Consider the following 13,369-nt stretch of genomic DNA (forward strand, 5'->3'; position numbering starts at 1 on the left):
TGTTTCAGCAATTAGCAAAGCAGTATCAGGGAATTCTTCACTACCACGAACATGATGAATCAATAACATTTACTATGACATTAATAAAATGCACCTACCTTCATAGTAAAAAAAAAAAAAAGTACTGATCCCAGTTAATTGTTGTTACTCTCTCCCAAAAATGCCAATGGAACTTCATTGCTACACAAAAAAATCTGCTTCAAATTAGAGAATTTATCCATTAAGACACAAAAAATTGTAACTGCAATTACATGCCAAGATCAAGAATGTACTTGCCACATGCATAGTTTTAAAGAAATAAAATATACAATCTATAGACTTAATAAGTGCACTAACTCATTTCTAGGCTTGGTAAGCCTGATTATCACCAATTGAAGAATGTATTTTAAGTTTTCATACTGAGAGAATTTACAGCATCTTCCTTAACAGGTTGAACAAATGTTCTGATAAGAAACCAGTTGATTGCAAGATGAAATGTACACAAAATTAATTATGGAAAGGGACACACGTTCCTTAGACCTCAAAGAAACACATAGGGGAACATGCCAATAGTATACTCTGTAGTTTTTTGGCCAGAACCATAGAGCCAAATAAAATATAAACTTACTTTTTTTCTGATCCATTTTTTGTGACACAGATGGACGGGTAGGACTTAATATTGGCAGAGTGGTCATCCTCTCAGTGCTGTTAAAAGAAGTCTCTGTAGACCATAACGTCATTTCCACTGCAGTGGCAAAGAGCTGGGTGCTGTCTTCAGAGCCCTCTGCCAAAGCAGCTTCAGAGGCAGGTTGATGACTGAGCACTGTGGCTTGAGTTGGGGGATCAAAGGAATTTTCCTGGAAAGACTCTCTAAATATATTTGAGTTCTTGTTCATTTGGTCAACGTGGGATAAAGGCGTGGTGGTCCAAGAAGAGGGCTGAGTGCTGAGATCCACTGTGGGATCAGTCTCGGAACTATTTTCAACCATATTTGGCAAAAGATCAGGAGACATTTCAAAGTCACCATTAACTGTGAGGCCTTCACTTCCATTTGAATAAAAGCACGTTTTTTCTAACACTCCTGAAATAAAGGAAAAAACCACCAAAATTACCATCACCTGGAAAAGTGTTACCAATTTGTTTTGGAAAGTTAATACTAACTAAATACTGATACAGATTTTAAAAGTATTTTAATATAAAAATTAAAATTAAAGACAAATTTAAGAATTCTATTTGGCAACAAAATGACAGGAGCACATAAAACATGGTTGCTGTAGGATAAATAGAGAAACAAATGCTTCCATGAGCTTAAACTATTTTAATCGTATTTATAGTATGTCACCCAAATACTTACATGTTTAAAACTATGGAGTGAAATTTCAAGAAGCTTCAACATGCATTCATTCTATTATTATGTTAACAAGATGGACAATGCTATTTTTTACTCCTCTTAAACTGCATCATCTCTTGTTTTCATAGTACCACCATCTTCAGAAATCCAATTCTGAAGCTTTAAGGGAATCAATACATTTTCAACATATTCCATATTCAGTAATTTGTAAAATGGGAAGAGATACTGTTTTCTCTGTATAAGATTATGTATTTCAACCACCACTGCTAAATATGGGGCCCTGAGTTATTTGTCATTCCTCTCTGATACTGGATTTTAAATATACAGTTATTGTCTAAAATTCTGTCACTTGCTGGCTTTATTTTTCAATCATTTGTTATATTATAGACAAAAATAGACTTTTCTTAGTTGCATATGTTGAATAGTTGCAAGTAATTATAATTCACAAACAGTAAGTAGATCTATCCCACAAGCCCTGGGAATTTAAACTACATAGTAAGAAAACTGATCTTTAACCTAGTAATCCAAATAATAAAGAAGACATCTTTAACATGTGTAGAGCACATAACTTATTTATCTATAATAAAAGCAACAGATATTATCTCAAATTCTTTAACCAAATGTGTTACGGTCATATGTAATGCTAGAAGAGAAGCACCACTCTGTATTACAATATAAGAAATTTTTGGTAAATAGTAAAAGTAATTTTTGCCACTGGCAGGTAAAACAGCTTAACAATCATAATAGACACAGTGCACCTAGACTTGATCATAAAAAAATTTAAAGGAATCATCAAAACATAAAGTCTTCCAAATGTACCAAGTACCTGGTCAACAATTGATAATTTTAGTAACTTTTCTTCATATTCATTTGACTCTTCATTAGCTGCTTGGTGCAGATGAACCCCAAATGGGTTCATCTGCACCAAGGGGTGATGGCAGGGGGGTTGGAATTAGATGATCTTTCTATGGTTCCATGACTCCTAAGTCCACAGAACACTCAGCACCATCTCTCCCAGACTTAATTTTCATTTTGGTTATTGCATTTACCAAAATGGCAGATTGCACCATCACCTCCCAGTTAGGCCTTGTTCACCCCCCACTGCCCGAGGCTCTGTACCCAGACAAACCCAGCTCCAGGCACCACACAGAGCCCAACAGGGTGTCCTGAGCCCATTCCCATTATTGAATTCCTCTTCTCACTTCTCTGTGCACTCTGCTGCTAGAATAAATTAGTTCACTGGTCCGAAATTCAAGGACTGGGCAGGCAGAAATGCTTATTAATCACAGCTACAAGTAACTGAAAATGCCAGAAGAATCCAACTTAAGTGCCTTTGGCTTGGAAAGCTTTATAGGTAAGGGAAAAAAGAGAACTGGAATAGCTGAGAAGGAGCAACATCATTTTCTTTTTTACTGAGCAACTTTTAACTATAGCAAATGCAAACAGCAAGAAAAACTGGTGAAATTTCTGAAATATAGTGAGTTTCAATTAAATAGTTACCACTTGAGATTTATCATATCATCATTTATCCAGGCTGGATTGTTTTGGCTCCAGTGTCACTAACTGTGAGTAAATCTTTATATCTAACTTCTACTGGACAAACCCAGGGGAACTTTATACATACATATATATATAAATGTTAGGGTTTCTGGTTTTCCACCAGCAGATGTTCATATGTCATTGGGGTTTGGAGGAATTTACTGTGTGTACTTTACAGAAACAACTAAAAATCTCCCACCAGCAAATGATTTAAGCAGCACTTTTTTTTTGTTTGAGTCCTCTAGTAAAATCAAACAGTAAGTGCATTTTCACAAATAGGGACTAGTATTAATATGATTTGCCAAAGTCTAAGGAAGAGTGAGTCTCAGAAATTGTGGTCACTAAAATGTGGCTTTATCAGGTATTTGTGTTCAAACAAAGCACTGAATCTCTAGAATTCAGAAGCCTACTTTGTTTCAAGTTTCAAAATTTATCAGGTTTTTTTGCAGCTTTCAAAAAGTTACAATAAGCTTTTTGAACTCCTGTGGGAAAGTGCATAGTATTTTTCCATAATTCAAGAATAGCTTAAGGTATTTTTTCACATTCTCTCTCCTCCTCCTCCCTAGACTCGTCTCTTCTCTTCCACTCAGCATAAAAATAGAAAAAGGCTGTAAAACACTGGTCCCAAAGAGTTATTAATAAATTTTAAATTAAAGTTAAAATTATTAGCTATTTATATATCACTCAGCAGAAGTAGAAGCAATGCATTACAAGGTAAACTCTTGAAAATTGTTTGAAAACCCCCTTTGATTTAATACCATGGTCAAATAAATACTGTGAAACAAAATATTGAGGCTACCCACTAGATTCTATCCTCTTCTCAGACTTAGACTTATTTAATTCTTTTTCTGGAACAACAAATAATAACTATATCTATCAATGCCACGAGGTCATTTACTTCTTTCACTGAGATCCCCAAATGCTTGTTTGCTTTTTCCATCTATCATTCCAACAACTGCATTTTTTTGTTCTATTTTTAGTTTCCTAGTGATAACAACTCCTCTTAACAAGGGACCACACAACAAAGCTCTTCGACACAAAAGAACTTCCTAATTGTATCATCCCCACTGACAATGAGCAGTATTAAAATTATTTTTAACAAATTTTCCCTCCAAAATAACATCAGCCTGGCTCAGGTATGCCCTTGAGGAGGCAGGTGTAGGTCCCTGGCATTCCCCACTTGCTAGCTCCAGATGACAACTCTGTTTCCACTCAGTTTCTAAGTTTTAGGTCACCTTCCTCAGTCACCTCTTTCTTCTCCCACATTTTCCTCCTGTCCTGTCCTTTTACCAGTGCACCATAAAGACTCTGGGGACTTTATTCCAGGCTGCAGAATCCACTCCCTGAACTGGGCTCCCATTCACTTTAATTTTCATCCTTCCCCCCACCCTTCCCCTAAAAACACAATTGTATATTTTAAATCCTAAATTAAGCTTAGTGGATATGTTTTTATAGCATCTGTATTTAAATTTAAAGATACCTAAGAAAACAGAGTGATGCTTTAAAACAATTAGTTCTTTCTTAATCTCTTCAGTGAAGAGAAATTAATTACTCTCTATCAATGTTTGCTAACAGACATGCAGCACATACAGAGCATGCATTTTATTCATGTACACACAGGCACACTACACCGAACTATTCTTCAGACTTGGGTTCATACAGAGCTGTAGATGGTAAATCATAAGCCAGATAGTTAATTAGTTGAGAAATAGATGTAACCATTTTCAATTTGTGTCTCCAGCTACAGCTGGGCATGTCCAGATGACAGAAACATGAAGTATGCTGGCTTTCATTGTGCTTGGTACAAAACAGAACTACTAGGACCAGACCCATTCATTTCAAAGCAACACTTTCCAGTAGTTTTAATGATCATTTCCATTTGCTGTTCACTTTGGGGGACTAATATTTTGCATAAATATGGACAGGCTTTAAAAAATTGACAGTTTACTTAAAAATGGACAGTTAAGAGATTTAAGAAATGGTCACACTGTTCAAGCTCATAAATTGAGATCCTGGCAGCATAAACTGTGGAAGATTTCTAGCTCTTCAGAGCAGGAAAGCTCCAAGAGACCAAGTCTATTTAAAAGCTAATGAAATAGAGCAAAGCAGTCTAACAAAGTATGGGTAATTGATGAGGAAGTTGTAAAGGAAATAAAGCATTAGTTCACTAGTACAGCTGGCCAGCACATCTGAACTGAGATTTTTCCTGCAGGGTCTGTACCCATGACTCTGCACTCTAGAGAAATGGGCACCTTACTGATACTATGAAGGTCCCATAGTATACCAAACTATTGCATGTCAGTTAAGCGGCAGTAATCTATCTTTCTTTCTTTTCTTTCTTTCCTTCTTCCTTCCTCTCACTTCCCTCCAACCTCCCTCCCATCAAATAATTTCTATTAGCCACTCAACTATCAACTTATTTCTTACACAGTAAGACTTCATACCAGTATTAGAATTCAGTTATTATTGACCTGAAATAAATATGAAGTAATATTTATTTCAGGTCAATAATAAGTATTATTAGTTACTGTAACAGACTATATTCTATTACACACACTTTAAATCCCCACACCATTAGTTCATCTAATTCTGGTCATCAAATATATTTGCTTCTAGGATGTCAATGCATAGAAAATGAAAGCTGCTGAGAAGAATAGTAAATTATAAAATGTTAATTCAAAAGCTGCTTCCGAAGGGACCTTTGCAGGTTTTAGACTTGGGTTATAACACCAAGCCTTATTCTTTACCCTACAGTAGTGACGTTGACTTAAGAGGAGACGGTCACGATTTTTGCTACATAAGGAGAATCCGAACTGGCCCCATTTCCCAGAGGATTTCATATATTTTAATCACAGGTCAATCCATGCCTGAGAAAGAGATTGAGTATAACTAATATAAATACACCTGCCTTTTTATCTGGTTTCTCACCAAAGAATGAAAATCTAGGGCAGAGGATATGAAAGATACAAATGGAATGCTAAACATAAGGAAAACAAATTTAATGGCTTCCTATTTCCTAATTGCAAGACTTACTTGATCTTAATCCATTTTAGACAGTTCTTGGTTCAGAAATACAACCCAAGACTTAGCTGTCAATCATAACATTCACTAGCTTTGGGGGTTTTCTTACTTCCTGAACTTAAACTAAATGAAAAGAACAGGCCTACAACATCGTTTGCATATCCTTTACAGACTGAATGGAGAAAACAGATTTAAGTTGCTCTGATTTTGACAGTACTTTTGAAACATCTTTACTTTCTTCCCAGGCTTGTTGTTTGACTGTTTGATGTTAATTGAAATTGGAGTGTTCAAAACAGGAAAATAGATTTATATCTGTATGTCTGGATACTGGAAACAATATCCCACTTATTTCAGATGTGCTTCTGAAGTACCTAAGGAAGCTCAATTCAAAAATGTTCTCATTAATAAAAAGAAAAATTAAAAAAACCCCAAAAACACTCAGCACTGAAAGCAAATTTTTAAACTTCTTTTTTCCTGAAAAAATAATGCTTTAACCTAGTTTCATTGTCCTTTTCATTTTGTACTTGAAGCAATTTAATGATATGTCAGCTTTTCTAAAAGTAACAAAGGGAAGACTTTTTAAAAAAATTATGCTAATAAATTAGCACTTTTTAATTATGAAAGACATATGCACAAAATTACTTAACAGACTAAGCCATTATGAAGTCTATGAATACCTTGAAACAGTTACCACAAAACATATTTGGGGTTCTGCATTGATACCTATTTTGTATGTAGAAGAAATGAACAAAATTTTCCTTATTTAAACAGTAATATTTTGTATGCTGTTCAGAAAAATTTGTGGCTTTATAAATTAAATTTCACCTGAAAATAAGAACCAGGTTTGCAGATGAATGTGTGACAAACGGATATATATTCCATTTCACTGACAGTGATCTAAAATGATAACAAAAGTATCTTTTTTACTGGTAAAATGGCTGCTGAACACTATCTACATGTTCAAGATAATATGTTCCTCAAAAATCTACCTTGAGAAAACCAGAAAAGGTTTCCTCATCAATACTTTAAATATGTTTCAAGGATATGAATGTAAATAGCAGATTTATTTCTCTGCAACAGTCACTAAGTAGATTTGCTTTTTAGATAGGTGTCTAATGTCTACAGTTATATTAGCACTTGAGAATGTGGTCTTAGTTTTAGTATCTTTAAATTAAAAAGTGTCTCCTTAATTAAAAAAGCACTCACCTACAAAGGTAAGCAGGATCACCAGCAAAAGGATCAGAGCACAAATGCATGGAATCAGTATCAGGAGCAAAAGTCGAAGGAACTTGGCAGAAGCCAGTTTCTGAGAGCAGCCATCCCCCATACTATCCTCATCTGTTCCTAAGACCTGAAAAACAAAAATGCAGTTTCATCATGCTGGGGACCATCAGTAATTCCTATGTTTTCAATAGCAGTCCTCCCTCCCTACTACACAGCTACATGATTTAAATGTATGCTGTATATGGCTAATAGATTCTTAAGGACAGGCTGAATGTAAATTTTCTTCCTGCTGGACAGTCTAGCACAATCCATATCATTTATTAAATTTTACTCAATATCCACAGACCTATAGCTTCATTGAAATTTCTAAACATTTCTAATGAACTGGATGTTGGATAGCCATTTCATTTGAAAAAAATGCAAAACATAATAAACTTAAGGAATAAGGCTAAATACAGATTATTTTATCATTTAAAACAATCCATTACTAATTATTCAAGAGCTCTGTGTTCTTGTTTCTTTTATTAAAGAATCAACATACTATTATAACCTTTATGTGACAATAGAAGAGTTATTTGCACAGTAATGATGTCTGATTTTTTAAGTACTTTATATAATGCAAATCACATTTTCTGTCCTATGAGTGGAATACAAAAGAATAGAGAAAAACAATTTTCTGAATTCAACTGAGCTGTACAAAAATTCAAGCCCCTGTAAAAGCCTAAATATGCATTTTATATTTTTTATACCTAACTCCATTAATACTATGATCACATATACTGGAGAAACGTCATTGGTTTTAAACAGAAACAAAAACAAAATTCCAAATTAATATTTAATAGCAAGATTGAAACCCTTACAAAGTCAATGCCCCTTTGTTTGAAATTGACCAAAAAATAAAATCTTCCCTGTGATAACGTGAAACTAGATGGTAAGTTTATTCATTACAGACAGCGTCTTCCCAAAGGATGACTAATTGTTTATCCTCTTTGTCAGGAAGATCAATCACATCAAAGGTGGTTGTGTCAGGACACAAGAGTAAAGGCATCCATTACCCTGACAGCCTCTCCCTGAAGGACCTCAAGAGATTGAAGTCTACAACCTAAATAATATTAGTTCTTGTAAATGCCAGTCTCTGTGGGTTATCCCTTTGGCTGGCTCTGCTGAACGTGCTTTTCTGTAAAGAGCAGATCATCAGACTGACTGGCACAAACCAATTCCTTATTTCTTAAGGAATTGCTGCAAAGACACCGGATTTGTACCACTCCATAACCTCAGTCCCATTTACTGCACTGAATGAGAAGACCTCAGGCATAAGTAGGATTTGCAGAATTATCTTCTATCATTCTACAATATCTCCTGTTCCAGCATGGCACAAGAATATTTGGAAGGTAATTTTCCTTACTGATAATAGAATTACCAACTATTCCTGAAACCCCTGGTTACTAGACACTGCAAGACCCTTGACAGACAGTAGAAGCCAGGAAAACTGCATTTGTGAAGTTGTATGTGTCTTTTCTGACACTGCTAAGCATCACATCATCTGACCACTTCAACACTCATCCAGTGCAGTGTCTGTCCCATCTGACTTCTTTTCCTACTTCCACTGTTCAAAGTAAAGACATTAACACTGAAAATGCATATGGTATTGATATGGTGTGACATACTAGTAGCATCTCCCTTGATAGTCTATTCCAGTGATTCAGTCTCAACACAGTCCTACTACTAGATTTATCTAAGCAGGATGGTAAACTTAAAGATGTTGAATTTATCTGAAAATCTGAAACAGTTAGCTCAGGATGAGAACAAAGAGTGTCTGTTGAAACAGTCTGAGTGAGATGACAAGGTCTGTAATCTGATCCTCATCTTCCACAACACAAAAAATATAATCAATACTGCAGAGAGTTAATTGGTTGTCAGAAATATTTTCTCTTAATCAGCAGCTTATTCAGAAGTAGTAAATGTTTCAAACCAAGATTTCAGGATATCTCAGCTTAATTAATGCCCTTGTCCACAAGTGACATCTAAAACATTCAGTCACAGATAAAGTTAAGGATTTAGGTGAATATTACGAACTTCAATCCTGTAACATTCAGACAATACCTGCTTGACTTCCTGTAGTCCACACTTGTCTACCTTGTCCTGTTAAAGTCTTCAGTGTCTGCCTGACATTTTGCTTCTGGTAATGCTGGAATCTAGCAGCTTTAGCTGCTGTACTCATAGCAGGCTTCCCTGAATTCCACAGTCTGAGTTCCTACAGCCTTTATTAGGCCCCCTTGCGAGTTCTGAGCACAGGTAACAGAGGAATAACACAACTCTGCTAGGAACTCAGATGTCCCAAAACTCTGCCATAATTACTTCTGAAAGCACAGACAACGATGCAGTAGATGCAGTGCGCCCACAGGAAAGGGGGCAATTGAGTTCAATACCTACTTTGCCTGAAGCAGTTAAAAAATGAGATCTACAACTGAGCAGACTATCACAACCACACGAACACAGACTCCTCTTGAATCACAGCACGCCATGCCTTGAAATTATGATATTCTATAAAAAAGAACCTGGTTCTTCTGGGCCAGACAAGGAGCAGGACCATCACTACACAGCTCAGTGATCAAGGCACTCAGGAGCTGATTCTTAGTTTCTCCAAGACAAACAAACTTTAGATCCAGCTCAGTTTCCTAAAGAAATTACTCCCAACCAAGATGCACTTCTTGCAAGTCCCAAGCAGAAATGTCCAACTCTACCCAGTGTAATACAAAGTAAATTCTGACCTGTGACTCCACAAATAGTTTGTCTTAGGAGTAAAAACTTAGCAAGAAAGAACAAAATTTTTGTTCTCAAATATTTGAAAAAACATTCAGAAATAGTATCCATCATCACTTTTTGACTCCTTTTGTTAAGAGGGGATGACATTGATTATTTTGGAGGCACATGAGTTCTTAATAATCTCAAGCACAAGTGTTTAACTGAGAGCAGTTACCACCATTGTCATATATAAACCTTAGCGTCAACTTAGCAGAAACATTAAATGTGTGCCAATTGAAACAGTGATCCTGTGTTTATGTGAGAAACGTTTTCTAAAGTCTACTAGTGTTGTAAATACTACTTACTTTACATAAATTTTCAAGACTAAATGAGAACATCAAACATTTTCTTTCTTGTCTGCTCCTCAAAGCAATAAATCTCAATCTTTCTATTGACAACTCAGTGCCACAGATTTTAAAATGGGCTGTTGTATCCAAATTTACTTTCAATGTCTGCTCAAGAAAAGAATGCTGTATTGTTAAAGACATGCTTCTTTAAGCACCATGAATTGCGTGTTCTGTAGAACTGCAAAGTAAATATTTATAGGCAACTAAACAGTATGTTGTATTTTTCCCATCTACAGGAAAAGACCTCAGGAAAAACAATACACCTGTTTAAATCATCATCAGTGACTATGCAAGCATAAATTATTTTTTCCAGTTTCCCACTATTACCATTTTTCATCACTTGAACATCTACATTAGTTTTTTTTCTGTCAATTTCTCTGATGAATATGAATTAAAACTAGAAATAGTTTTGCTCTTTCCTATACCAACAATGAGAATTTAATAAAGTGTCCTATAGATAAACATGAATGACAAGAACACTTACTGTTTGTATATTCCCTGACAGTATTTCTTTGTCTCTTGCCACCAAATATTGCAATGCATAAAGAATACATGCACCAGCTTGAAGTGCTCTAGTATGACAATGGCATCTGCATAAACTGCAGACGTGCTGCTCTCTCAGTTCTTATAAATAATGGAATGGAGGAACAAATAATAGACTAAAGACATAAATAATGGAATTGTCAGATAAAAATGGGCCTGTGGAAGGAAACAGGGGTGCAAAATGCTTATTCCTTGGCTCACTTCAAGCTTCTAGGTTAGTGGCTGAGAGAAGAAACCTGTCTCCCTCAACTCTCTGTGTAGTTAACAGTTTCTCTGACTCATTCTGTAAGTCTGAGGTACCTGGTAGATACTTATATATCTCCCTTTCCAAGGAAAGGACAAGAAGACTTAAAAGCAGGATCCTTGAGGGCCCACTGAAATAAATCAACTGTAAATGCTAAAGATTTCAAAATGAAATAGATTTAGCCAAAAATATATATAGCACTGGACTAAAACATATTCTCAATACTTGAAGAACAGGTGCAAGTTCTCTTCCAACAACTGCTATTAGAAAACTCAATCTAAGAAATATTTTTCAGAATTAGATACTGTGTGCACTACAGTTAGGAAATATCTGTGTTTGTTTTTTAAGGCAACAAGTAATTTGCTTTTAATACAAACATGCTTTGTGTTTAACAAGAATATAGTCAGAAGAGAGGATACCTGACAACATCTGATAATTTCTTTTGACAGCTAAGAGTCTTTGTCCCTAACAAAATTACATTAACCACTGCTAACCTGAGTGTCATTCTTTCAGTAATGACTGCAATAAAGGAAATAGACTAAAAATAAATTCTGAGCTAATTTCAGTGTGTATTTTTAAATTTTAAATTTTAAAATTTTAAATTTTAAAATTCTAGGTTGTCTAGGACTGCTGGATCAGACTACTCAGTTTATTCTCTGGAACCACAGAGGGAAGAAAAAAGTAAGATGAAAAAGAGTGTGTAGTCCCATTTGACTGCAAAAAGACTAAGAATTCATTGGACCAAAATTCACAGCTTATTTTCTGCAAGACGTGGAAAGAATCTGATCTCATGGCTGTCATTTCAATAGCATGCCTGTCATATTAAAGCAGAGAAATGACAGATTACATTAAGATTTATGGGTGAAAAGCCAATGGCAGCATGCAATTTTCCTTTTAGATACTAAAAGTATCTAAGTTACTAGTCTATAAAACAGCCTGAATCATGGTATAAGCACTCTCGACAAAAATATCTCCTGCTGTTGTCACCACAGAACTAACAGATGTTCTCCCAATAAAGAAGTATCATTAGACGTAATTGCCTACTGTCAGTATCTTCTGTGCATGATAGCGCCCTACACAGAAATGTAGAAGACACCTCCTAGATCAGAAGCATTGGTACATCTTGAGCAAGCCATACACCAAAGCATTATTTAGTGTTTGTAATGGAGAGAAATGGAAAGAAGTACTACCATGAAATCCAGAAAGAATGTCACAGGGCAGTGAACAGGTCACCTCATAATGCCACTGTCCTCAGAAGTCCTCATAATGCCATTGAGGAATCTGCTAACCAGCCAAGCAATAATTATGTAAGATTACATGACTATCTGCAGCTCTTTCCATATCCTTGATACTGTTCCTCTTCTAATGTTGAAGCAGGACTCAGTTGTCAGGTCTTGTGATTTCATCTGCTTTTATGATGCTGGTCTTAAATCTCTAGATACTGAACTGACATGACCCTACCAGCCATTACAGCTTTTCCTTTGCCATTAGAGGAAGATGGTTCCCATCTGTTATGGTTACAGAGCAAAAATTGAGCATGTGAAGTATCAATGTTTAAGCACAAAACACCACATATATATATATCAATTTAACCATACTCATTCTTACAGCCTTTTCTGATCAACTCATAATACTCGAAGGCCTGGTAATGAGTAACAGAAGCTGAAAATGGCCTACATTTTTTATCAGTTCTGTCCTGTTTACATGAATACTAGGAGGCAGCAATGCACCTCCATTCGACTACTTTATTGTCAAAAAAATATAACATCATACTTCAATAGTCATTGTAACAAGTAGAAAGTGTAAGATCAATCTCCCAGAGGTACAAAGTCACATACTAAAAAGACATACAGGCAAAAATTTGCAGAATATTTCATTTTCAGTGTTAGAGGAATTAGAGAGGCAAACTGAAACGGACGCTGACAAATAAATGTATAGGCAGCACGAGAAACTAAGCAGCTTTTGTCTGCATTTACAAGCAGTACCCAAATTCTAGTGTACACAAATTGAAGAACAGTAGTGTCACAATTATTCTAAAAGGAAATAGTGCCATTTAGAGGGGGAAAAAACTTCTCATGCAGTAAAGTAGAAAAAAAAACAACCAAACACCTTTTCATACACAAGGCAGGAAAAAAACCCCAAACAAACAACCCTTTTCATACAGCAAATCAGCAAACATGGAAAGTATGTTATCATCACAAAGTTATTTGCCAATAAAATGCACTATTTTCCTGATAGTTCAAGTTTACTGTAATCTTGTAACTCCTCCCAGGGAATTGCATATGCTCAGACAAAATACGAATTGCTCACATAATC

General features: G+C 35.5%; 1 protein-coding gene across 2 annotated transcripts in view; it reads right to left on the reverse strand.

Annotated features, from left to right (window-relative positions):
- CORIN (corin, serine peptidase) overlaps positions 1 to 13,369 on the reverse strand; it is a 118,355-nt gene that overhangs the window by 94,590 nt on the left and 10,396 nt on the right. For both annotated transcript variants that reach the window (XM_059470028.1, XM_059470027.1), the window contains exons 2-3: positions 7,097 to 7,241; positions 608 to 1,060 (exon numbers count right to left, since the gene is read on the reverse strand). In XM_059470028.1, the coding sequence (XP_059326011.1) occupies positions 608 to 1,060; positions 7,097 to 7,241 (598 nt within the window). The remainder of the gene's footprint in view (positions 1 to 607; positions 1,061 to 7,096; positions 7,242 to 13,369) is intronic.

The sequence above is a fragment of the Ammospiza nelsoni genome, chromosome 4 (genome assembly GCF_027579445.1).
Source record: "Ammospiza nelsoni isolate bAmmNel1 chromosome 4, bAmmNel1.pri, whole genome shotgun sequence".
NCBI classification, from domain to species: Eukaryota; Metazoa; Chordata; class Aves; order Passeriformes; family Passerellidae; genus Ammospiza; species Ammospiza nelsoni.